The 27,221-nt window shown below is 33.0% G+C and overlaps 2 protein-coding genes across 15 annotated transcripts in view; one reads left to right on the forward strand and one right to left on the reverse strand.

The window, feature by feature from the left end:
• DOCK7 (dedicator of cytokinesis 7) overlaps window positions 1–27,221 on the forward strand; it is a 227,342-nt gene that overhangs the window by 77,354 nt on the left and 122,767 nt on the right. For 13 of the 14 annotated variants that reach the window (XR_013401315.1, XR_013401316.1, XM_015141107.3 and 10 more), the window contains exons 15-16: window positions 22,625–22,742; window positions 26,002–26,072. Coding sequence is in view for 12 of the 14 variants with exons in the window: in XM_015141107.3 (XP_014996593.3) it covers window positions 22,625–22,742; window positions 26,002–26,072 (189 nt within the window). In the remaining 2 variants the exon portion in view is untranslated. Of the gene's footprint in view, window positions 1–22,624; window positions 22,743–24,380; window positions 25,158–26,001; window positions 26,073–27,221 lie in introns of those variants that run through there. The other variant, XM_015141169.3, reaches the window with a different exon arrangement.
• On the reverse strand, window positions 3,192–11,498 carry ANGPTL3 (angiopoietin like 3). Its single transcript, XM_015141187.3, has 7 exons — window positions 10,909–11,498; window positions 10,159–10,269; window positions 7,785–7,899; window positions 7,105–7,218; window positions 6,589–6,684; window positions 4,749–5,015; window positions 3,192–4,358 (listed from the first exon to the last, which is right to left on the reverse strand). The coding sequence occupies exons 1-7, from the start codon at window positions 11,401–11,403 to the stop codon at window positions 4,174–4,176; spliced, it is 1,383 nt and encodes a 460-aa protein (XP_014996673.2). The 5' UTR covers window positions 11,404–11,498; the 3' UTR covers window positions 3,192–4,173.

Consider the following 27,221-nt stretch of genomic DNA (forward strand, 5'->3'; position numbering starts at 1 on the left):
CGGAAGGTAGAGTATATATGAGTACAAATTTGGAATACATTTTTTAAAGGAGGCAAATAGTAGATGCTCAATAAATATTGGTTAATGAATACCATTTCTAAAATTAATGAATGAGTTAATTGATGTTTATGAGTTATGCTATTAGGAAGTAAAGATACAAGCATGAAAATATGGTGATTCCAGGATGACACAGTGTATGTAAATAGATTACACTAGGTTACCCCATAATGAGACACATGTGTAATTGGTTTCAGTAAAATTCATACTGGTTCAAAATAAACTCTTAATATAGGAGTTTTTCAGTAATTCACTAAAATCAAGTGAAACGACTATCTTTGATGCTTTTGGAGCTTTTAATACTATTTTTCAGAATTTTTATTATGATGATTTGCCATATTTACTTCTCTGTATTTTCTTAGTAAGTGCCATTTGAGCGGTATGGACGGTAATTCTGTATGGTTTCAGAGGAATGAGCTGCCATTTACTAGAATATTTGTGGAAGAATTGAGATATCTGCACCTTAAAATACGGCATAATCTAGCCAATCAGAAACATGTGGGGAGACATTCTAGACAAATGGAATACATTAAGGTGTGGAGGAAATATTTAAAAGTAATTTTGATTAGAACAGAAAGTTTGTGTTGTGGAAAAAAATGGCTAAAGAGGCAATTTGGGGCCAGGTGATAGAGACTGGAAGGATTTTGGATTTTGTTCCGAAGGCCTATACTCTTCTAATTGGCATATGCATTCTTGTGAGGGCAGAACTATATGGGACGTGCAAGTCCTCAGGATAAACATGACACATCTTCTAGGAGCATCACTTTTTAGAATACTTGGGGGAAAATAAATATTTTTATATGAAGATTTTTTTTGAGACAGAGTCTCACTGTGTTACCAAGGCTGGAATGCAGTGTTATGATCATGGTTCACTACAGGCTCGACTTCCCGGGCTCCAGTGATTCTCCTGCCTCAGCCTCCCAAGTAGTTGGGATTACAGGCACCTGCCACTGCACCCAGCTCATTTTTGTATTTTTTGTAGAGGTGGAGTTTTTCCATGTTGCATAGGCTGATCTTGGGACTCCTGGGTTCAAGCAGTATTCCCGCCCCAGCCTCCCAAAGTATTAGGATTACAGGTGAGCCACTGCAGACATGAAGATAGATTTATAAAGTATAAAACACAATTCACATGCAATTTTAAAGTAAAATTCTAAGATTTAAGCTAAGATCCAATAAGATTCTGAAAGAAATTTGTGCATATAGTAAGTTATTTTATCCTGTAACTCTAGAACCTAAAAGGATTTGTTTTCATTATCCTCTGCTCTTATACTTCTTCAGTAGATGAGCTTGAAAGACACAGGTCCAAGCAGTATGCAGCCATTACAAATTTCTTTTCAGAAGATTGACAGGGAGAGGGACATAAAATTAGGAGGAAAGAGGAGACTAATATAATCTAGCACTCAAGTTAAAGACAGACTTTGGGGAAGAAAGCTTATAAGATTAAGAGATGTTTCAAGAGAAGATTGTATTGAACTTGGTGGCTTATACAAAAGAAGTAGTTTACGAAGTTGAGGGAAAAGCTAGAGATGTCTTCCAGGTTTCAGGCTTCTGTGACTGGGAACATGCTGGTCATATTAATGGATATAAAGAAGTGAGAAAGATGGTGTGACAGAGTCGAAAGGAGGGAAAGGTGGGTAGAAAGAGATAGCAGTAGCAGTCAGGGGCTGGTGAATTATTTATTTTTTTGAGTCAGTCTTGTTCTGTCACCCAGGATGGAGTGCAGTGGTGTGATCTCAGCTCACTGCAACCTCCGCCTCCTGGGTTCAAGCAATTCTCCTGTCTCAGCCTCTTGAGTAACTGGGACTATAGGCACATGCCACCACACCTGGCTAATTTTTGTATTTTAAGTGGAGACGGGGTTTCACCCTGTTGGTCAGGCTGGTCTGAAACTCCTGACCTCAGGTGATCCACCCGCCTCGGCCTCCCAAAGTGCTGGGATTACAGTCATGAGCCACCGTGCCCGGCCTGTTATTTTTGATATGTTGAATTTAAGTGAAGTATAGGTTATTAAAGGGAGAAATGGCAGATAGGCAATGTAAGAAGGGGAACTGGAAAGAGACTTAGGATGAATACGTAGATTTTGGAACTTTATTCATGGTACATAGATGAGTCCGTGAGAGCAGATAGAATGTCTGAGAGTCAGTGTAGAAAAGATGATTAAAGGTTGTCCATTGGCCCACAGTACTAAATATGAGAAAGGAATAGGGTTATAAAGATGGATTCAAGTAAGGGAAAATCCATGGAGAGTATAGTATTGTGAAAGCAAAATGAAGGTCAAGTTTGAAAAAAAGATATTCACATTAGTAAGTAGTAGAGAGATGAAAGGGAAGGTAGACTCAGAGATCAAAGGGGATTAGACTTTGCTTAGATTAGACAACTGTGAGTTAGTGGTGGAATTTGAGCACTTTAAGCAAAGTAGTGAGGACAGGAGACAGTCGTGTGAACCATAAAGAAAAGAGCTCCTTTCTCCTCTTCTGCCAGAAGTATCTTTCTGGTAAAAGAAAGCTTTGTATGGGGAAAAAATCTAATTTACTACTCCTAAAAGGAACAAAATGAAACATGTCCTATGAGAGTGTTTTTTTTTTTTTAAAGGAAACCAAATAGTGGAAGCAACTCATATATTAAATAATGAATTATTTTGCATTTGAAATTGTCCAATTTTTGGGGAAGAGAGGAGCTATTTTGGTATTCTGGCCCTAAAAAAAATCAGTGTTAATTTTGACAGCTTAGTCTGTGGTCCTGAAAATTATGGATTATTTTTACCTTTATTATTTTGTACTTTTCTGGAACAAAATATTTACATAGGATTCACATAAATCGTGTATATCTTTTATATATGCAACATATAAAAATATATATGACATGTATATTGGATAATTTGAAATACATAATGCTAAATATTGACAAAGGTAGGTCACCGTATAACTTGGGCACTATATCCTTTAACAAATGGGTTTAATTTAAAATTTCTTACTGGTAGTTTTAAAAAATATATTTAAAAATAAATTCTGACAATTTATACTCTGGCAAAAAAAATTTGTATCTAATCTTTAGGGATTTAGGGCTTAAATGACTTAAAAATAACAATACATCTTTTGTGATGAATAATTTAATTTGTGCAAGACTAATTTAAATTTTTATAATTTAGAAGACTGGGTCTTTATTTATTGAATTTTAAACATATATACATACTTGTCAGGCTGTTTAGTCAGTAACTTGTTACAAGGTTTATTTCTGCTTGAAAACCTACATGAATATATTGGAATCGCAGCATATTTAGGGGAAATATAAACTTTAACTCGATGTCACCAATATGTTCATTCCTATTGTAATCTGACAAGATACGTTTACAATTACTTGTTTTCATAGTATTAAGTATTAAAATACACAAAATGTATACAGTATACGTTTTAACAAATATGTTAAGGTATAGTGATACCTCATATTAAAGTCAATGTGACTTAGTAATCATCATCTCCATTTGTTTAAAAGACAGCGAACCTATTTTAATACAGTATTTAATCCTGCTTCATTAGGTTTCATAAATAAATCCTATCAAAAATTTACTCCAGATTATTTTGTAGCAAAATGAGGCATCAGTTTAAAAATTTATATTACAGATTTTTACACATACTCTGTGCTGACAATTTTTAGTTTTGAAATTAATATTACAACAAATTTAAGAACTGTATAATTATCAGTCGTCTTTATTTAGTCAAGTTTAGAGTTTTAACAAGAAAACTAGTTTTTTAAACTGGGAAAATTGTGATATTAGCTCATATGATGACTTTTAAAATTAAAGTCTCTAAGTTTTTTATTTAGAAAAGTTATTTAGTAAGTTCACCTGTTGATTATAATTTAGATTGCGACCATCTAAAATTGATTCCCACATCACAAAATATAAAACAAATAGTGTTGTAAATTTTGATTGAGAAATGTAAATGGTATTCTTTAAGGTTATGTGATTGTATGTTTAATCTTAAATTGACAGTGACTTTAAGATAAAAAAATCTATTTCTCAAGCCTTCTCTTAAGGATTTAATACCAGATTATTAAACCACATTAACTTGGAATGAGTTTAATGTTTAATTTATTGCCTTTTAAATTTGCCTCAGTTCATTCAAAGCTTTCTGAATCTGTTGGATGGATCAACATTTTGGTTGATTTTATAGAGTATAACCTTCCATTTTGAGACTTCCAGGATAATCCTCTTCTCTGCTCTGGCTTAGATTTTGTTCTTGGTTTGTTATATTTACCATTTAGGTTGTTTTCTCCACACTCATCATGCCACCACCAGCCTCCTAAAGGAGATAGATACGCAGTTTAGTGGGTACAGACTCGTATGTAGTTACTGTATTTCCCCATGAGTTTATCTTCCTTTTTAATAAATATTATAGTGTTTTAGATGCATGTATCCCAGTTTTAAATAATCTGTATAAGTCCCAGTTTTAAATAATCTCTATAAATAATCTGTAAACCACCAAAAATAGAAAATCTGAGGAAGATTAGAGGTAAAATACCTGGTTGAACTAGAATGAACACTTTCATTATAGTTAAGAGGTTTTCATCTAGAAAGAAAACGCTTATTTGGGATTCGGATTTTTAAAAGTTGTCATTGCAGATAATAGCTAATAATGTGGGCAGATACTTTGAAGATATGAAAATAAAGTATTGTTATCAGAAAAAGATACCTGAATAACTCTCTGGACAGCTGAAGTGTCCTTTTGCTTTGTGATCCCAAGTAGAAAACACCAAATCTTTGTTTTCCGGGATTGCATTGGGGACATTGCCAGTAATCTTAACTACATGTAGCGTATAGTTGGTTTCGTGATTTCCCAAGTAAAAAGAATATTCAATATAATGTTTGTTGTCTTTCCAGTCTTCCAACTCAATTCGTAAAACGTAATTAGATTGCTTCACTATGGAGTATATCTTCTCTAGGCCCAACCAGAATTCTCCTGAAAAGAAAAGTTTTAAAAATCTGTGAATTATTAACTACAGGTTGGACACTGTTTTTTTAAGTGTTTTTTATTGGTGCAACTAATTGAGTTGTTTAGTCTTGAATCCCTTGATCATTTTAGAGTATCTTAAAATAATACCTTTTAAAACAATTTTATTGAAGATATCTATATGCACAATAATGTTAAAAATATTAATAGAACTGAAAGTCAGATTATCCTTTCTATAATGCATATTACAAGACATATTTAACCAGTGAAATATGTTACATTATTATAGATACTTTAAAGTCTCGTCATTGGTAGAGGAATATTTTCTTGTAAGTCTTTATATGGATAAACTTTACTATCAGGTATTTATTAACATCCATATACAGTCAAGAGATTTTTGTTAAGTATTCCCAGAGACTTGAGTAATAATAAGTCTAAACCTGGCCTTTGGTATTTGCTTAATATATGTTTTCTTTGTAGAAAAAGACAGGAATAAATTTTAAAAATCATTTTAAATGAAAAAGCATGGTTCTTAATAACTTTTTTCTATAATTTTAAAAATTATTTTTATTTGGAATTAAAAACATAAATAACAAATATAAATAGACTTTTTATCACAATCCTTTTTATTAAAGTATTTAGTAAAATGCTTAATAAATTACTGTTTTCATTAAACAGTCACTGTTGTCTTATTGCTATTGAGTTAGTAGCAAGCTTCATTTTAAGGATTGCTGGTAAATACAAGTACAAATGGGTTAGTTTCTTACCAGAATTAAGTGAGTATTCTTAACTTACCTGTCAGCCTTTTATTTTGGGGTTACACTCACTATTAGAAGATTTGGAGCTACAAAACATATCACGGAGTATACCATCTAGGTAGGGCTTTAACGGGTAATTTGAATACAAAATTTTTAAATGGGCAAATAGTACTGAGCATTTAAAAATTTGATATAATAATGAATGTCTTCTACTTTATAAGTGAGTACTTAGACATCATTCATGGATTTTTGTATGTGCTTTTTGGATTTTAAACATCTGTTATTTTATCTTGCTTATTTAACATTATTTTGTAATCAGAATAATTTGCATTGAGTTAACTAATTCATTATAAGCCACACATTCTATATATTACATTTAAATAATTGAAATTTTAAAATTTATACTGTATGAGTTTCTTGGTCCTTTTAACTTCCAATTAATTGATACGTAAAACGTTAATGAGAGAATAGAGTGACTAATGCTAGAAGTGGTTCTTTTCACAGCTTATTTGTAACAGTTACTACTTATATAACATTTAATCAGAATTGTCTTTAATAATTATAGTTATGATCATTGTAAGCCATCAAATTAAATTGTGATAAGTATATTTAAGAACAGACATGTAACTGTGATAAATATAAATCAAATTATAACAGTTGTAATAATTTACTAACAAATGTGTAATTGTTTGATAATAAATTATATGAAGGCTGAGACTGCTGCTTCTTCATTACTACTTTTCCTAATGCCCAGTCCACAATAGGTTCTCAGTAAATATTTGTAGATTAGCAAATGAATGAATGATTGAATGTAGTCACCTTACCATCAAGCCTCCCGAAACCATATTTGTAGTTCTCCCACGTTTCATTGAAGTTTTGTGATCCATCTATTCGATGTTGAATTAATGTCCATGGACTACCTGAATATAATGAATGAAATCATGTATTTTTAGTAGATTGATATTGACAGATGTAAATAACACTTTTTTGTTTGTTTGCTTGATTTTAGTTGGTGGCTTTGCAAGGTAGTTTATTAATGTTATGGCAATACATTTTATTATTTATTATGGTCCCAAAAAGTTAAGTGAAGGGCAATTAATGAATTTTGGCATAGTAAACTTATTGATAATAGTCACTTCAGATTATTTTAGAGGAAAAGGAGAATATTGAGTAAATACATAAATAAGCAAGATAAAAGTATTAGATTTATACTAATACTCATGTTACATATATTTCATATATATATATATGTATAAAACAATTATAAACAGGTTAATCTTCCTAATACATACTGAGTAACTTGAACTAACTACTGTCTATTCTCCTTAGACAGGTTTTACCTGATACAACATCACAGTAGACATGAAAAACTTGAGAGTTGCTGGGTCTGATGGCATACATGCCACTTATATGTTCACCTCTATTGTAAATGGTGGTACAATCAGCAGGAATGCCTAGAATCAATAAAATGTTATTACATCAGATTTAGTAATAGGAATAATGTCTTTGGAGCTTGAGATTTCACTTGACATTTTATGAAATTGTGGCAAATGTAGCATTTTTTCCAGTAATGTTTATGTTAAAGCATTTTTCTTCGATGGCATGTTATTTAAGAATGTAAGAATCATTCTTACCAAACTATTTTCTTTTAAAAAATTATTTTTTTAGAGACAGAGTCTTGTTCTATCACCCAGCCAGGAGTCCAGTGACCTTTAACTCCTTAAATATTTCAGCATGTATCTCTTAAACAGGAGGTTGTTCTCCTTTAAAATTGCAATACCATGATCACGTCTAAGAAAATTAATAAACCTTCTATATTATCTAATAATCAAGTCCATATTTATATTTCTGTGATTGTCTTAGGTATATCTTTTATAGGGTAGAAGAAGAACCCCAGGATCCAATTTAGGATGATCCATTGTATTTGATGGCTATCTCTTAATCTTTTAGTCTAGAACAAGTCCTAAGAATAGGGAATTTGATAATAGCTTCAAGAAGGAAACCCACCAAAGTGTCTTACCATCATGTTTTACATTTCTTATTTCATTCAGCTGAAGAAAGGGAGTAGTTCTTGGTGCTCTTGGCTTGGAAGATAGAGAAATTTCTGTGGGTTCTTGAATATTAGTCATTCTGAGCTGATAAAAGAATATAAATCTGTTTTTTAAAATGATACTGAATACATAATTAGGGGAGATCTGAGTAAGGATGTCAAAAGTACAGTTTGTCTTTCAGTTCATAATGTTATGGTGTTTGATATTTAGATAAACAGTGTTATTCAGATTGTACAGATTACCTGTTCTCAAAATATTTAATCAGGGACATTATTTAATAAATTAAAAAAATAAAACAAGGCAAAAAAGCAGACATTGGTCAGAAAACAGAACAAGGCCAAAAGTAGAGACTGCTTTGCTTAGAATGTTGTAATGTATTTTTTTTTATATGAATAGAATATGTTTGATATTCTGTTCAGATTTTAAGTTCAATAATTTTCAGTTTTAGGTCTTACTGATCTTCAGACCTGCTTTAAAGACATAATACATAATTTGAACCTGGCTTTCTTGATAATTTGATAATTTTTGACCTGTAAACACATCTGTAGATGTTGGCAGGTTGGCAAGTTTATTTGCTTACTTTCCATATATTCAGTAGTTTATCGTTAGTTTTGCAATAACATTTTATTTAAGTGTGTTGGGTTTGCAATTTATTGAATGATAGTTTTTCTCATTGACAGTAAGAAAAGCAGAATATATAATATCTTGCATTATTAGTGTTAGTTTTTTGATCCTGGCATAAATGACATTTCCTAGGACCTTATTTAAAAGGATCTATTGTAAAGTTTACTTGCTGGATATTACTCTTTTCTACTAAGTAACTATGTGATTTTAACGTTACTCAAATTTTTAGAGTTTTGTTTTTTTAATTTAAATATGAGAAAGTTAAATCAAATGATCTAACTCTTCTTCCAACTCAGAAATTCATTGTTTTGGTTTCTTCACACATTTTTATTTTTAGACAGAATATATATTACTGTAGTAACATATTGCTTTGGGGAGCAGGTTCATTTAATCATAGTAAAAGATATAATTGAAAAGAATTTAGAAAAATAGCATCATAAGAAGGAAAGTATGGAAACCAAAAGTAGTTGGTAAAAATCCTTTTAGCAGCACTACTAAAATTATGTTTGTTTAGTGGAAATTGGTAATAATATTTGTTTTATATCTCTTGAAAATGATTTTGTTTACCAGTTTCTCTGAGTTTATATTATTTTTTCTGAATCCTCTTGAATGACTGTTTAAGAGTATTATTAATATTTTTTAACTATTTACTGTATATTAGAATACTTAGATTCTGACATAGCTTTATTCTAAACAAGTGCTTCCCCCCTCACTTCACCAGTTGTTTACATTGTAGATTAATTATGTTGTTGAATGTTGACCTTTAATTATGAGGCACACTATTTCTAGTAATCCAAGTAATAATAATTATAGCACACACTCTGTGTGAATATGACATTACATTTATTAATTCAACAGAAATGCCTAGCATGTGCCATACAGTATTCTATATTCTGGAGTATATACAAATAATGGAAAATATGAAGATAATGGAAAAAAACCCCTGTATTCACAGAGCTTACATTTTAGTGCAGGAATAGAAGAGATAAATAACTAAAATTTATGTTAAATAAAGGTGAGTGTGCAGGAGAAAAGTAGTTAAGGAAGTAGAAGTTTTCAGGGATGGGACCAGGCAGTTGTAATTTTTGGTTAAGTGACCTTGGAAATCTTCATTGAGAATTTTATGTTTGATAACGACCCTAAGGGAGATCAAAGAATGGGCCCTGTAGATACCAGGACAAAAGAGCATTCCAGATAGAGGAAACAACAAGGGCAAAGGCTTCGAGGTGGCAGCATGTTTGATGTGTTTGAATACCGGTAAAGCGATCAAAATGACGAGTAGAGGAGGTGAAGTCAGTGAGATGATGAAGGGTCGGGTAATCTTGGTCTAAAGAGCCAATATGAGTGAGATGGAAAGCTATTGTGTGGTTTTGAGCAAGGAGAAACATGATCTAATTTGAATTTTAATAGGATGACATTGGCTGCTATGAATTAATTATTTTCTTACAATAATCCTATAAGTTCTCTTACTATCTTTGTAGTGTATGTGAGGAAACTGAGAGACAAAAAGGTGAAGTAATTTATTCAAGGTCACACAAAGTTTTGGAGCCATGGTTTAAATGCAGGTAGTTCATTAGCTTCAGATCCTGCAATTTTAACAGTTAGGCTGATGTGATCATTTTACTCATGATCCAGTTAAAGCTTGTAAATAATTTTAGGATTCAATGTTTTTACAAACCTGTGTGAAAGATGGGACATACCATTAAAATATTGACTTACCTGATTTTCTATTTCTTTTATTTGACTATGCTGTTGGTTTAATTGCTTATATTGTTCTTCCACAGTCTGGAGAAGGTCTTTGATGCTATTATCTTGTTTTTCTACAAAACTCTGAATATAGAGATTAGATTGGTTATAAGTTACTTTCTTCTTTCTTTTCTATTAGAGTTTTAATTTCCTGTAACACTATCATAATCTAAATTTTTAAACTAATAATGGATTTGAAAAATGAATATTGGCAATTCCTTCCCCTTGTATGCTTCTTTCAAATAGCATGTATTTTTGTTCTTAACATTTTATTTAAATTGTGCTATCTCTAAGATTTGTTTTTCTGAACTTCAATTAAGAGAAAAAGCCCAGCATATTTTAATAGGAATAAATCTTTTCCATTTACTGTATTACTTTAATCTGTTTTAAACACTAGAGAATAGTTTTAAATTTTTAAAAAATTTTACTTACCTTCAGTAATTTGCAATAGTGTAATGACATAGTGTTCTAGATTGTGTTACTTAACCAATTTGTAATTTTCATATAAAATGTAAAGTTTCAGTGTTTTCATATATAACATTAGGGAAACAAAAACTAACAAAATTATAATGGGAAATTTTATTTTCTGGAGATTATTTTTCTTGGAAAAAAAAGTATTCCAACAATGCAACAAAGTATTTCAAGTAGCATGCCTTAGAAATATTTTTTTTTAATGTTCCACATTGAAAACATAAACATGAACCCTCTTTATTTTCTACTTACTTTAAGTGAAGTTACTTCTGGATGTTCTGGAGTTTCAGGTTGATTTTGAATTAAGTTAGTTAGTTGCTCTTCTAAATATTTCACTTTTTGTTGAAGTAGAATTTTTTCTTCTAGGAGGCTTTCAAGTTTTGAGTTGAGTTCAAGTGACATATTCTTTACCTCTTCATTTTTGACTTGTAGTTTATATGTAGTTCTTCTCAGTTCCTTTTCTTCTTCTTTGATTTCACTGGTTTGCAGTGATAGATCATAAAAAGACTGATCAAATATGTTGAGTTTTTGAAATATGTCATTAATTTGGCCCTTAGTCTTATGGACAAAGTCTTTAAGACCATGTCCCAACTGAAGGAGGCCATTGGCTAAAATTTTTACATCGTCTAACATAGCAAATCTTGATTTTGGCTCTGGAGATACAGAATCAAATGATGAATTGTCTTGGTCAATTCTGGAGGAAATAACTAGAGGAACAATAAAAAGAAGGAGCTTAATTGTGAACATTTTTATCCTGATTTTCAATTTCAAGCAACGTGGAACTGTGTTCTTCTGCAAGCAGACCTAGACTTCTTAACTCTATATATACCAATATTTGCCACAGAAAAGGCAAGGTTGGCAGGTGAATATAGTTAATCATTAAGCCATGTTAACTTGCACGAATGTAACCTTCTTCCACATTGAGTTACATCAATGCTAAATGAAATCAAAGAAATGAGCAACTAACTTAATAGGTAATTTGAAATTGTATTTAACTTTGCTGTATTATAAACTGCACATTCAATGATATGGTGACTACCTGTTTTTAAAAGCTGATTTTACTTTTTTATGATTTTAAGAGATTTACAAGTCAAAAAATAAACTTTTTTGTTGAGTAAATTTATTATTAAAGTTGAGGAAAAGAATTAATTAAGTATGCGTTTCTCAAACTGCACTTCGGTTCTTTTGGAAACATTGATCCATCCCAAAAAACACTTTCTCTCTGAAGCCTTTCTCCATTCCCTCGGGTAGTGGTACAGCTCTCAATGCTGTATTCCTTTGGTACTCTGTATAAATCAACGTATAATTATGTACTCCTTATTTTTGTCACTATAATTGTTAATATGGTTTTTTTGCATCACCTTATATGTCTTAATCATCCTTGTATATTATCACAAAATCCCACATATAGTAAGTGTCATTAAAGACATTTCACTCCCCTTTCTCCACTGTGTTCTCTGTCTCTCTGTTCTAGGCTCTTTATCATGTGTTTACTGAAGGAACAATGGATATGTGGTCTTCTAGGATCAAACAGAATTGAATCTTAAATACTTTCAATGTCACAAGCAACTTACCCATCATAAGTTTTTCTGAAGTTTGTGAGCTTAGTGTAACAATTTTGATAATATACATTTAACAAAAAGAAGAGATTAATAACTTTGTTTTTTTAAAGACGATGTCTTAATGTATTGCCTATGCTGGTCTGGAACTATTGGGCTCAAGCGATTCTTTTGCCTTGGCCTCCCAAAATTTACGGACATGAGCCCAGTCAATTACAGGCGTGAGCCCAGCCAATTAATAATATTTCTAAAAATAAATGTTCCACTGTGCTTCCAACTTAGTGTTAAAAAGAAAAATACTAATATTAGTGCTTATTCTTATTAAGTGTTCATATTAAGAACTTTGTGAGAAAATAGTATCCTTTAAAACTACTTAATCTTGACATATTAATATGGTGAAATTGTTAAGAATATGGGTGCTGGAGTCAGACTGTAGTGGGGTCCAAAGCCAGCTCTCGCTGTCTGACCTTGGACAAGTTACTTAACTTCCCCTTGGATTAGTCTCCTCATCTGTAAAGCTGGGGTAATTATAGTACATAATTCATAGTGTTATGATAATTTAACAATAATACATGTAGAGCACTTAGAACAGTGTTGGGCAAACAGGTAGTGCTCAAAATGCTAGTTATTATGTCACATGAAACTAACTTTTAACCTGTGTATGTGTGTGAGTATATATAATCAACCTTACCTAAAATAAATTTTTCATAAAGTTAATATCTTTTTAACACAGGGAAAAGTTTTATCATAATGAATTTCAGTGTAAATTATAAATTGTTACTACAAAATGAACCATTTCCAAATTTCTTTTCTTTTCTTTTTTTTAGAGACAGGGTCTTGCTCTGTTGTCCAGGCTGGAGTGCAGTGGCATGATCATAGCTCACTATAGCCACGAATTCCTGGGCTTGAGTGAGCCTCCTCCCTCAGCCTCCCCAGTAGCTGAGACTATAGATGCATGCCAACACGCCCAGCTAATTTTTAAATATTTTGTAGAGAGTGGGTCTCACTATGTTGTCCAAGCTGGCCTCGAACTCCTGACTTCAAGTGAACTTCCCACATCAGCCTCTCAAAGTGCTGATATTACAGGAGTAAGCCACTGTGCTCGTCCCTAAATTTCTATTCTTAGAAATGCCTCTTCATTGTATAAAATAGAGGCTCTTCTTTTTGATGACTCAGGATTTTGGGTATAATAGTTATAGTACAGGTAGTATTAAGGGTTTTAGGTGTAATAGTTATAGTACAGTATATGTAATACTATAATACAGGTAGTATTCCATAGTGGTTAAGAGCATGATTCTGGAACAAGACTGCCTGAATCAGAATCCTGGATTTGATATTCTTCAGTTTTGTGACCTTTGGTCAAATTACTTCACATTTCTGAACCCCTGTTTTCTCATCTGTCCAGTGAGAATGACACCTATTTTATAGGGTTGTATAAAGATTAAAAGTTTATATTTTCAAAGCACTTAGAACATTACCTGGTGTGTCATAAACACTACATAATATTATATATTAGCCATTTTTGTAATTAGAACTAATCAATGCATTTGTACCCATAGTATAGTATTTTACTGGTGAAAATTAATTGCATATTAAGATAATGTAAATTGGGAAATTTTGTTATAGTCTAGATTTTTTTAGTTTTGGTCTCGTACCTTTTTAATGAATTATGTCTTTTGATTAGGTTGTGTATGATTTTTAAGTGTCCAATATGGAACCACAAAAGGGTAAGAAAATATTCTTCATTTCCATCTTACCCTTTACTCTGGTTCATGTTATGGAATTATAAAAGTGTATGTTGAGCTAGAGAAGAAATTCAAATTTTCTCCTTCTTTAAATAGAAAAGTTACAGTTGTAATTATTTGGCCATGAAATACATATTTCAAAACTTCTCTTAACTAAGCTGTCAGCTTTTATGGCTTACAACTATTGACCCTGATATTTCATCTACTTGCTAGTTGAAGGAGAAGATAGATGGGCCAACTTCTCTCCCCTATTATACTATAAGCCGTTTATTGGCAAGATTTGTATGTGTTTTTAATGTATATTCCTTATAATGCTTTAGTACAGTAATGCCTCACACATTGTAGAAGCAATGTTTATTGAATGACTAAGAGAATGATAAAATCAACATATAGGGATTTTCCAAGTGCAGAATGTATATGTAGTACTGGTTACCTCTTTTTGATATACTACATTCTTTTTTTTGTTTTGTTTTGTTTTGTTTTGTTTTGTTTTTTGAGACGGAGTCTTGCTCTGTCGCCCAGGCTGGGGTGCAGTGGCCAGATCTCAGCTCACTGCAAGCTCCGCCTCCCGGGTTTACGCCATTCTCCTGCCTCAGCCTCCTCAGTAGCTGGGACTACAGGCGCCCGCCACCTCGCCCGGCTAGTTTTTTGTATTTTTTAGTAGAGACGGGGTTTCACCGTGTTAGCCAGGATGGTTTCAATCTCCTGACCTCGTGATCCGCCCGTCTTGGCCTCCCAAAGTGCTGGGATTACAGGCTTGAGCCACCGCGCCCGGCCTATACTACGTTCTTTTTAGAGCAGGGAATTTCTCTTCTCTGTGGAAGAAGAGTAGCCCCTTTTTTAGTGCATGGAAGTAACTGAGCACTAGTACCAAGTGCTCAGAGAGACTTTATGAAAGTGTTTCCTTCTATATTTATACTGTACTAGGATACTAACACTTTTTGCTCAATTTGTGAATTTCTCACAAATAACACTGACAGAGTAGAGGTAATGGTCACTTAGTCTTGGTTTCTAGTATATTGTCTCCTGGTGTAAATATCTGTATAATTCTTTTCTTAGAGTAATATGAACGACATTATTGATTATAATTAAAGTAAGTAATTTGCCTAATTATAAATTGCAGAAGCATTTCAACATGGGAAAATACATTGAAAGTAGTAATTTTATAAAGGATTTTCTGCCTGCCTTTTAATACTTCCTGAGTACACATTGCTAAAAGCAGATCTGATCTTTGCTTGAACTTGTGCCTATTTAAATAGGACCCTGATCAAATATAACAAGCAATGTAAAAACTAAAAAATTTTATGCCAAGGAAAATAAGAAACTTGTAAGCAAATGTAGGCCCTAATTTAAGGATTCCTAGTTCCTAGGAACCAGTATAAAAATTTCTTAGCTGTAGAGAATTTTAGGACATTTAAGAGCCTAAATTGTTAAATTCCAATCAGAGCAAAGTCCTTTATCCTACACCAGGTTGTGTAATCTTATGGAGATATGACTTTCAAATAAAATACAAGATATTTTGGCTCTTTTTTACATAGTATTTCTTTAATTTCTTCCTTTTTAACTATGGTAATTTGTTTTTGAATTAATGTTGCATAGGAAGATCCTATTGTATGTTTTATACTGATAACATATCTCAGTTAGAACCACTGACCTATCAAGTGTTCAGTTGTCTCATTAGACCATCTTTTTGGACTGTGTAGATCCAGAAGTTAAGTGACCTTTGAAGGAATAATTTTATCTATTTTACTGTTTTGTATGTTCACTATTAACACGTTAAGTTTTGTACATATATATTTTTTAATTGAACAGCCATATCTTTGGACATGTAAAGATTTTTATTTGTTTGTTTGTTTGTTTGTTTATGAGACGGAATTTTGCTCTTTGTTCCCCAGGCTGGAGTGCAGTGACATAATCTCGGCTCACTGCAACCTCCCCGTCCTGGGTTCAAGCGATTCTCCTGTCTCAGCCTCCCAAATAGCTGGAATTACAGGTGCCCCCAACCGCGCCGGGCTAATTTTTGTATTTTTAGTAGAGACGGGGTTTCAGCATGTTGGCCAGGCTGGTCTCGAACTTCTGACCTCAGGTGATTCACCCGCCTTGGCCTCCCAGAGTGCTGGGATTACAAGCATGAGCCACTGTGCCCGGCTAAGATTTTTAATGCGCAAAGGACTTCTTGTGAAAACTCAGGTATTTCAAAAACCTATAAAAAAGAAAAATCTTGACTCTCTTTACTTTTTGGATCTATCATACCAGGCCCTTTGAATGACTAACCATAATTTTTTATAACACAAATGGGATCTTGTTATATATAATAGCTCATGACGTATATATTATTCAGGATCTTAGTATTTTAAAATTTATTTTCCTATGAATGTCTATAGAGTTACCACATCCTTTTTAATAGCTGTATACTCCTCTGTTACATACATGAACCTTAATTTAATCAGCCCCCTTTTAATCATTTGTTTCCGATTTTCTAATTATAAACAGTATGTATAGAAAATGCTTTTATGGTGGTGGTGTATGTATATAAATATTTTCATATACATTCATAGACGTTGACTTTTAACTTATGATTGCTTTTGTCAGATTGTCCTTCAGAAGGGTTGTACCAATGTACATCTCGCCAGGAGTATATGAGAGTTCCTCTTTTCCTATATCCTTTACAAATGCTTTTAATGAAAAAGGCAAAAAATGTTGATAAATCTAACAGACAAGTATATATCTAGTTTGTTTTGCTGGCCATCTCTATTGCCCTCTTTGCAAATTATCTGGGTAGGTATATAATTTGCTCCTTTCCTTGTTACCCTCTTTTTAAGTTTGTCTCTTTCTGACTAATTTTAGGAATTATTTACATATTGTGGATACTAATTCTTTGTTATATATGTAACAAACAATAGTTTTTTTCAGTTTGTCATTTTCTTCTACCTGTGTTTATGGTATCACTTGCTGTGTATTAATGGATGCTTTAAAATTTATATCTTATAAATGTTCTGGCTTAGGCTAAGAAATGCCTTTCTCACCTGTAAAATCTGGTCTCTTTAAAGCTCTTCTAGTATTTTTGTTGTTTTATTTTTATTATTTTAGCCTTTGATTAATCTATAATTTATTCTGATGAGATTGAAATATGAATTCATCTTTTTCCTGCTAAGTAGGCAACTACCTGAACGTTTTTCATTAATTTACCTTGTTGTTGATTTGAAATTTCTTTGAAGGAGAATTTTAAATGCAAAGTAAAGACCTACTAGATTTACTTGGGAATTTATTAATGGAGTCAGTAGTCAAATGGAAAAGAATTTGGATTCAAAATTCAAAATTGCATGCCTTTCACCTTCAGAGACGAGTTTAAAATTATATTGCTTATGTTGAAAATCAAACATAGTTTATCGATAGTGTTCAGTCAATTTCTATTTAACCTGGAATCTAAACTCCTAGAAGTGTTAAGTAACTAAATTTTTTAATGCTGTCTGTACTATTTATTCATTTATTTATTCATTAAATATGAGGCACTATTTAAGGGACTGGTAATAGAGCAGTTATACAGATAATAAGGTCCCTGCCCTCATGTTTTGGTTGTATTAGAGGAGAAATAAAAATAAGAAGTAATACATAAATGAACAAGATAATTATAGATTCTATAAGAGTTCTGAATGAAGTAACAAAGTGGTGTGATGGGGAAAGGGGAAAGGTGAGGCTTTCCTATATTTGAAAGATGGGAAGTAGCAAGTCATGTCCATGCCCACAAAGCAAAGATAGTAGTAATCCAAATGTGGAGATTTAGGAGTGGGAGTGGCAGAGGGAAGCATGCATGGCATGTTTGTTTTTCTGTATGTTTTGCATGTCTATTTAATTTGAAAATCTCTCATTGACATTTGTGAGCAGATTTTTTTGAGTTTTTTTCTTTTATTATTTTTTATTTTTTAATGTAGATTAATTTTTTTAAAAACTTTTAGGTTTGGGGACACATGTGAAGGTTTATTAGGTAAACTCGTGTTATAGGGATTAGTTGTATGGATTATTTCATCACTCAAGTATTAAACCCAGTACCCAATAGTTACCTTTTCTGCTCCTCTCTCCCTCCCCCACCCTCCCTTCTCAAGTAGACCCCTGTGTCTATTGTTTCCTTCTTTGTGTTTGTAAGTTCTTATCATTTGGCTCCAACTTACAAGTGAGAACATGCGGTATTTGGTTTTCTCTTCCTGCATTAGTTTGCTAAGGATAATGGCCCCCAGCTCCATCCATGTTTTTGCAAGACATGATCTTGTTGTTTTTTATGGCTGCATGGTATTCCCTGTGTACATGTACCACATTTACTTTATTTCTTTATCCAGTCCGTCATTGATGGGCATTTAGGTTGATTCCATGTCTTTGCTATTGTGAATGGTGCTGCAGTGAACATTCATGTGCATCTGTCTTTATGGTAGCCTGATTTATATTCCTCTGGGTATATACACAGTAATGGGATTGCTGGGTCGAATGGGAGTTTTGCTCTTTGAGGAATCACCATACTGCTTTCTACAATGGTTAAACTAACTTAGACTCCCAACAACAGTGTATGAGTGTTCCCTTTTCTCCACAACCTCACCAGCATCTGTTGTTATTTTTTTACTTTTTGGTAATAACCATTCTGACTGGTGTGAGATGGTATCTTATTGCGGTTTTGAATTGCATTTCTCTCATGATCAGTGATGTTGAGCTTTTTTTCATACGCTTGTTGGCTGCATGTGTGTCTTCTTTTGAGAAGTTTCTGTTCATGTACTTTGTGGACAGATTCTTTAATCCCAGGCCCTTTTCTGGCTGCAATATGATTCTGTGTTCACAGCATCGATCATACTACATTATTATCATTATTTGCTTGTCTGATTTCCCCTCTAGACCATGAGTTCTCTGAAGTTAAGGACTTCATTTTTTATCTCCATATTCTCAGTATCTATCACACTGTGGATACTCAATAAACGTTACAATGAGGAATTATAGACATACTTCAGGTTAATATATTATCATGTGCTTTGCATTCTGTTCTTTCCCACCATCTCCTCAGGAATCTTACATTCTTGTTCTAGTATATGCAGACTCTGTCTCAACTAAATTGTTTTCACAAGGATGTAATCAAGATCAACCCTTTCTTATTTTAAAAGACTTCCAAAATTCTCATATTCTGTCTCCAATTACTACATTATCTTTTTCCCCTTCACAGCTACTTTTAAGAATTTCATTTTATTTTATTACCTCCTTTTTACTCCTGAACCTACTTTTATCTGTTTGCAGCCTGAGATTATCAGTGACTTTCATTTTGCTAAACCCTGTTGAATTTTTTCAGTACTTACCTAACTCTTGAGTAGCGTTTAATATTTAATTATTTCATTTTTCTTATATTTTCTTGCTTTGGTTTCCATGTCATTGTACTCTCATAGTTTTCTTTCTTCTATATGGGTGCCTTTCCAGTCTTCTTTGCAGACTTGTCTGTCTCTGTCTAAACATAGAATCTTGGAATTCCTTAAGATGCCTTTCTTAGAACAACGCAGATGAGTAATTAAGTGATATACTTTTAATCCGTTCATAGCTGGTGTCCTTGAGAATAACTCTCAGCTTGGGAAAAATTATGTATAGATGCAAGACAGAAAAGATTAAGTAAAAACCTTGTAGTCCTGAATTTGAATTGGAAATATCAGTATGAAGTCAGGATACTTTTTTTTTGTTAGAAGCATTTCCCCCCAGCTCTTTATAACTGAAATCGTCTAGAAACAGTGACCAATCCACAATGAATGCTCACATTGTGGTTTGAAAAAAAAAATGTTTCTTAAGAAAACTACAGCTTCTTGGTAAAATCACTGCCTCCAGGTCTGGGGAAAAAAAAATAAGAAGAGTCTGGAACATCTTGTCATAACAGATAATTGTCACAGACTACTACAATTGAATCAAAAACCAGCTTGCATTGTTTTTTTCATTTGCCAAAGATGGGACAATTTAATCATCTATAAGAATAATAACTATAATATACTGAGATTCATCAAATATGTTTCATCCGTGAGTTTATAAATGATGCTAAAAAATAAGATATAATTGATCCTTTTTGGAGGATTGTAGTACACCAATGTATTATTTTGCAAACTGGCAGATAATGGAAAAGAATCAAGCATTTATTCCTGCCTCTCATATAGTGGTTCACTGGCAAAGCAAATAGTAGATGAGGGAAAGCACTCTTCATAAGTGTGCTCCAGATGCAAAATTAAAAAGAAATGATAGAATATTACCGTTTGGCAACCTGAATGAATTAATGGATTTAGGCGGTCTGGGCACTATGGCTTGTGCCTGTAATCTCAGCATTTTGGGAGGTCAAGATGGGAGAATCACTTGAGCCCAGGAGTTTAAGAGCAGCCTGATCAACATAGTGAGACCCCATCTCTACAAAAAATAGAAAAATTAGCCCAGTGTGATGACACGTGCCTGTAGTCCCAGCTACTTAGGAGGCTGAGGCGGAAGGATCACTTTAGGCCAGGAGTTCAAGGCTGCAGTGAGGTATGATCACACCACTGCTCTTCAGCCTGAGCGACAGAGTGAGACTTTGTCTCTTAAAAAAAACAATAAATTTTAAAAATTTAAAAAAATGGATTTAGGCATTGATCATCATTGTTGACTAATTTCACAAAAGGAAGCAACCAAATATTTCCTGAAAAAATAACACAGTATCCTTTATAAAGTGATCTTCCTGAAAAAAATTCTAACCTCAATGTGACTAAGGCTCTGGATTCAACTCTCAATTTACAAAAACCACAGTAGAATATCTCAAATGACACTACAGGGGTGCAATCAGTAAAATCTAGGCTCTGGAAAATCTACACAGAAACAATTCACTTTCTTCAACAAGTAAATCACAAGGCTAGAAAAGATGGGGGATCTTATAAATGAAAAGACATCCCCATAGACAGCTAGGTACCTATTTTTTCCTCCTATAGGGCTTTTGCATGCCTGTCTTGTAACACTGTTGTTTTGAAGTGGTCTGTGTATAGGCATTTTTATCCCTTTATACTATGTTCCTGAAGACCAGGGAGTGACTTCTTAATCTTACTATTTATTTTTCTAGTGCCCACCACAATGCCTGACATTTATTGAAGCAATCAGTAAATGTTTTCTTTATACATTTTACTTGATGATTTCAGTGGTTGGTCAGTCACAGTCAACTTTGATCTTAAGTTCTTTAGACTAGCAAGCTAACCAGTCATAACAGTTCCATATTTGCCTCCTATACTTTTTGACTATTTTGAGCACAACTGATTCTTCTCCATTTTTTTAGTACTTCTAGATGGTGTGCTTATTGTCAAAGACATTCCATCCTCTAGCATGGAAATTACTTTATTGCTTTTTCTAGTTGTAAAGATCATATATTTTCACTGTAAAATTTTAAATAAAGTATAAAAATGAAAACCATTACTATTAACTAAAACACACTCAAGCCATCATTATTATTTTTTAGAAATATGATTTTATCCATTCTCTCTCTCTGCCTTCCCCCACACCCCCATACAGAGTTTTCCACAAATGGGGTAATGCCACTACACATCTGCTCTGGAACCTGCTTCTCCCCCACCCTGTGTCCCATTCAATATGCTAGGTGTCTCTTTCCACATCAGTAAATATGGCCGTACATTGTCAGTTTGAGGACACATGATATTCCTTCTTAATATATGTTAACCAACTCAGTACTGATGAACATTGTGTTTCTTTGTAATTTTGTGTAATCATTCTCTTATAGAACACAATCATTTGTACATGTGTGCAGTTTTCTTCTCAGGTTAGAGGTGTGTTTGTTGGGTCAAAGTATTGTGTTCGTTTAAAATTTCTATATTGCCCTACCACTCTTAGGAAATTTAGACCTGTTTTCATTGCCCCAGCAGTTGATTAGCAAGGTTCTATTATACTCAACGTCTTGTTCATTGGCTGTAAGCACTAGTCTTCAGGTAAAGTAGCTCTTAATTCTTTTTTTTTTTTTAAGCTCTTTGGTGTCTTTTCTTGAATTATTTCTCTTCTGTGTGTTGGCAGCGAGGACTATTAAAGTTTGTCTGTGATAGCGATCATAAGCTGGACAAGAATTCAAACAAATGCAAATTAGGATGTTATTGTCTTGTAGTAACTACCTAACTCTATTATACCCATCATATTGTAATGCATTTTTGAAAAATAATGTGGAATATTATACCTCTTAAATTCTTAATCACATTTATACAAAAGCCACATTTATAAATGTCATCGTATTTATACGTGCTTGGAGGAACTAAGATAATATTATAACTATTTTTTAACTTAATAATGTTTCATTCCATATTCATTTATTCCATAAGCCTCTTGTAGAGTGAAGATAATGAGTTTTGAGGTCTGACTGACCTGTACTCTGATTTCAGCTTTGTCATTTACTTGGTTGTATATGAAAATCAATTAACTTTTCTGAATCTCAGTTTATCTGCAAAATTGGGACATGTTTGCTGTGTATTTGAATGATTGCTCTCAAAAGAAAATAAAACATCACATGTTAAATAGTTAGCATAATGGCTAGCCAATATCTGTAATTTCAGCATTTGCTCACTTATTTTGTGGTATTTTGTGAGTGATACATAGTGTTTTTTAGATTTGTATTTACTATCTTCTATGCTGTTGCTTTCACAGGAATCTTCTCTACATATACCCTCAGAGTCTTAATTTTGCCAATCGTCAAGGTTCTGCTAGAAATATAACAGTGAAAGTCCAGTTTATGTATGGAGAGGATCCAAGCAATGCCATGCCGGTAAGAAATGTTCATTTACTTTTCTAATTTTTTGTATACAGTTCAGAGAGACTTTTTTCTTTCTTTTTGGTTGGCAGCTCCAACATGGAAATTAATGTGATCTTTCAAACCAAATTTCTAACTGCATTACTTTCTGTACAAAGATAGTAATGACATTACTTAAAGACTAACTTATTTTTGAAGACTTGGTATATGTTAGGCACTCCTAGAAATACAAAGATGAATAAGACTTGTAATACAGAGGATATAAAATGAATACATATAAATCTAAGATAGTAGTTTTCAAAAGAGAGTTAGATCAGTATCACCTAGAGAACTGTATCAAAGTAGAGATACCTTTTCTGTACTTTTGACATCTATGATTCTTATTCTCCTCAACTCCCTTTAGAATGTAAGGCCAACTAGGGGAGGTGGGAAGTGATGTGTGGTATATGAGGCTGCGTTATAGTTTGAAAATGCTCCGCAGGTAATTTAGTATGTATGGCTTTCCCACCTTGGTGACAAACTCTGGCATTAGTTCTCAATCTTGGCTGCACATTAGATTCACCTGGGGAGCTTTTCAAAAATACCAGTGCTCAGGCTGAATCTCATTTAAATTAAATCGTAATCTCTGGGATTGAACCAGGTTTCAGTATTTTTAAGTCTCACCAGGGATTACATTTTGCAGACAATGTTGAGGATCAAGCTATGTGCTAATTATTAGAAGATTGATATAGGGATTCAAAGGAATAGGTAGGTATTCAGAGGTGGGAGAGAATGCCTTACTGAGGTAAGAAGCATCTCATGGAAGAGGTACTTTTGTGCTGAAATCAAAGGTCATTAAAATGTTAATAGCAGTGTGTTTGGAGAGTGGGGAAAGGAAAGCATTTCAAGTTGGGGAATGCCCATGAACCGTAATGACAGTGGTTAGTTGCCAGTGAACCAGAGCACTGGAAGAAAAATCAGAAATAGTAGATTGAGACCAGACGAGAGATTCTTGACTGTCTAAATTGTCATTCAGGATTTGTGGGACACTAATAAATGCAAGTTTCATGAGAGTGAATTTTTGGCTCAGCCGAAGTTAGTAATATATGGAATAGAAATACGCTATTGCTATAGATGCTCAACCTCTGAGAACCCTAGTGGGATGAAAATGAGCTAAGAATAGGTGCATTGTTAATAGTCTTATTTTATCCTTCCATGTCCATATTTTAATGAAGTTCTTCTGGTTTTCCACATACTAGGCAAGATACGTTTTCTTCTACCCTGTTGCCTTGGTTACATCAACATTTGTATATCTCCTTGACAGTAGTGAGCACAAATTATTCATCTTTGTATTCTCCTATGGCATTTTTTTCAGTTTATTGCCTATAATACATATTGAATAAATATTTGTTGAATAATTGTAGAACTTATTTTTGAGGTTTGGAATTCACATTTCATGTTTTATACTAGTTTATTTCTGCTGAAGGAATGAATGTACTATGATGGTTGATGAAAAGATACTAGATTGTGAAAATAGATGCTTGGTCAGCCTATGTGTGAGTTGCCATATAAATTTGAGCATATGACACATGTAGTATATGTAGAATAATCTGCTTTTATTGTTTACCTAACAAACTCTTTCTTGTCTTATCATATATGTGGCCTCCTCTACAGAGCCCCAGCTGCACCCATCCTATACTGGCAGTTAGACCACTCCCTCTTTGGTGCTACCATAGCATCTTCTCACTTCTTTCATGGGACTTTATCACTTTATAATTCTATATTTATTTCTTAATCTCGCCCATTAGATTGTGAGCTCCTTGAGAGCAGGGACGATGTCTTACTCATATCTATATCTTGACTCCTATCACATTTTTGGATAAATAATTAATGCTCAGTCTATATTGCTGAATGATTAAAAATACATGTCAGATGGTCAAAAAAGGAACACTGTCTGCTTTATGTCATTCATATTATGAAAGTAAACAAGTTTTGTGAAAAGTGATAGCATCTCAGAGGGAAATAAAGGTTTTTACTTGTGTGTTATTAGTCATATGAAAATACAATGTTTTTATGTGTGAAGTGGCTGATTTGAAAGAGTATATAAACATAGACATACTGTGTTTGCTTTTTTTTTTTTAAAAAGGACTGTTTAAATGGATCCTAAGATAACTTTTTGATAATGTAATATTGACATGATAAAATTGTGAACTTCATAATTCTGGCACAGGAACAATTTATGAAAACATACTAAGGTATTTGTAAATTGAGGAAATTATATATATGTTAGGAAAGTCATAATTATTACACTTGTATATACCCTTAAAATAACAGAGCCTGCTTGAAATGTTGCAAAAAGAAACAGAAATACCTGCTAATATGCCTTTCCAATTAAGGATGATGCCAATTAATCTCTTTATATAAATAATAAACTTGGAGTTGTTTTACCAATTGTGTTGATGGAAGTGTGCTGACATGTTCACACATCTATTCATGCATGTGTAAAGATGGCTATACAGACTTTAAAAGTTTAATCTCTGGCTAGATAACACTGCAAGTGTGTCTCACCTAGGAATTATTGCTATAACCTTGATGTTGAGCTATTTATCTAATCAGCTGCTCTAATTAACCACAGTATTCCTGTTATTACTCCAGAATTCAAGAGACAGATATACAAGGCTAAATTACTTTACCTATAAACTTACTCCAAAAGTAATATTGTATTCTTTTTAACATGGTGGATTAAAAAATATATGTATGCAAAAATATAAGAATGGAGCTCCTCCTCTATTGTAGAGTAGCTTGAAGGAAATATTAGAAGCAAAGGATACATAGCTTGACCTAAAATAGGATTTCTGATATCATATATAATTTATATTTGACTTTCAGAATGACTCTGCTGTTTTAGTGTTGAAGCCAACAATTTGTATAGTAGGTTTATGCCACTATTTATATTTCTTATATAAGTTCCAAATAATATGCTACATCTGATTAAAAGTGAATTCTTCACCTTCTTTAAGAAAAAGGAAAGAAATGTATCTAATTTCCAGTAGATATAAATAAAATTGATAGAAACTTTCAAAATGTTTGAATGTCAGATGGGTCTGTTGTTGAAAAGAAACTTATAGTTAAGCAATTGAACTTTTTGATGAACGTCAGTAGGCACATTGTTCTTCATTGGGCTGATTTTGCCCATTTTTCTCAAATAGTTATTAAATCAGACAAATTCTTACATAGGTATGAAACATCCAGCATTTACTACAACAAAGTTTCAACATGCTGTTATTTGTTTCAGGTAATCTTTGGTAAATCTAGCTGTTCAGAATTTTCAAAGGAAGCCTATACAGCCGTAGTATATCATAACAGGTACTGAATTCAAATATTTCTTTCAAAGTTACTCACTTCTCAGTGGCATTGTTAGCACTCACATTAGTGTGTTTACCAAATGCCTTGCTGCACTAAATGTGCCAAATTCAAGGCTGACATCAGAGTTATAATTTTCAACCTGTGGATGCACAGCCATTCTCTGTTGACATCTCAAATATGACTTTGTACACCAACATCTTTTCTATCGAATTCTCTGATCCTTTCATTTTTATTATATTGTTATTGATTATCATTGTGGCCTCTGGTCCTTTGGTCTTTCCCAGTTATTTCCACCTGATACTTTGTAGTAACTTAACTCTTTACTAAACTTGAACACATTAGTCAGTTAAATTGGTGATGCTACCAGTATCCATTAATTCTTTGATGTAGCGACTTGCCATTTTTCTTCCTTGAGAAATTGCTAACTTTGGATAACCTTTAATTTCTGCTTTCTTTTTTGGGGGGATTATTGAATACTATTGGAGAAAAATCACAAAATTGTATTAATCAGGACTATCACAAATTGATGTTGTTGTATCATATGATAGGGCTATAGTAATTCATTTTATCTCTTTTTTTGGCCTCAGCTCTCTTGTAATCTTATTTTTTTTTTTAACACTTTGCCCTCATTTAGCAATAGCTACAGCAGTTTCTTCTAGCTCCTACTTCTTTTCTGTGTGCTTTACTCTCAGCATTCCTGTTTATTAAGACCATCCAACTTGAGATGGTCCATCAGCTTCTCTACTCTTCATCTCAAATTCTCTATACTGATTTGCCTTTCCTTCTGTTTCGTGGGAAATGATGGCCTACTCCCTGGTAAATGTGAATCTTTTCACCCCTGCTTTCAAATGATCCTTTTGACCTCTTTCAGAATATAAGTCAATCATTTATTCTGTTTCTTGCAGCATTAGTCTTCTGCTTCATTGGCTCTGTCTCTTATTCTCAAAAAGAAGCTTCTGTTTCCATACTTACAAACACAACAATCCTTTCTCAGTGCTGTTGTATAGTATGTATTTTCCTTGCCCTTCTTAAAACTTGCCTCTTATCTTTATGTTATGGCCTTGTCTTGGACTTCCTTCTACCTCTTTGAACACTTACTTTTTTTTTCTGTAGTATTCTTTTTCCCGTAAGTGTAAGGCATTCCACACA

This window comes from Macaca mulatta, chromosome 1 (assembly GCF_049350105.2).
Source record: "Macaca mulatta isolate MMU2019108-1 chromosome 1, T2T-MMU8v2.0, whole genome shotgun sequence".
NCBI lineage: Eukaryota > Metazoa > Chordata > Mammalia > Primates > Cercopithecidae > Macaca > Macaca mulatta.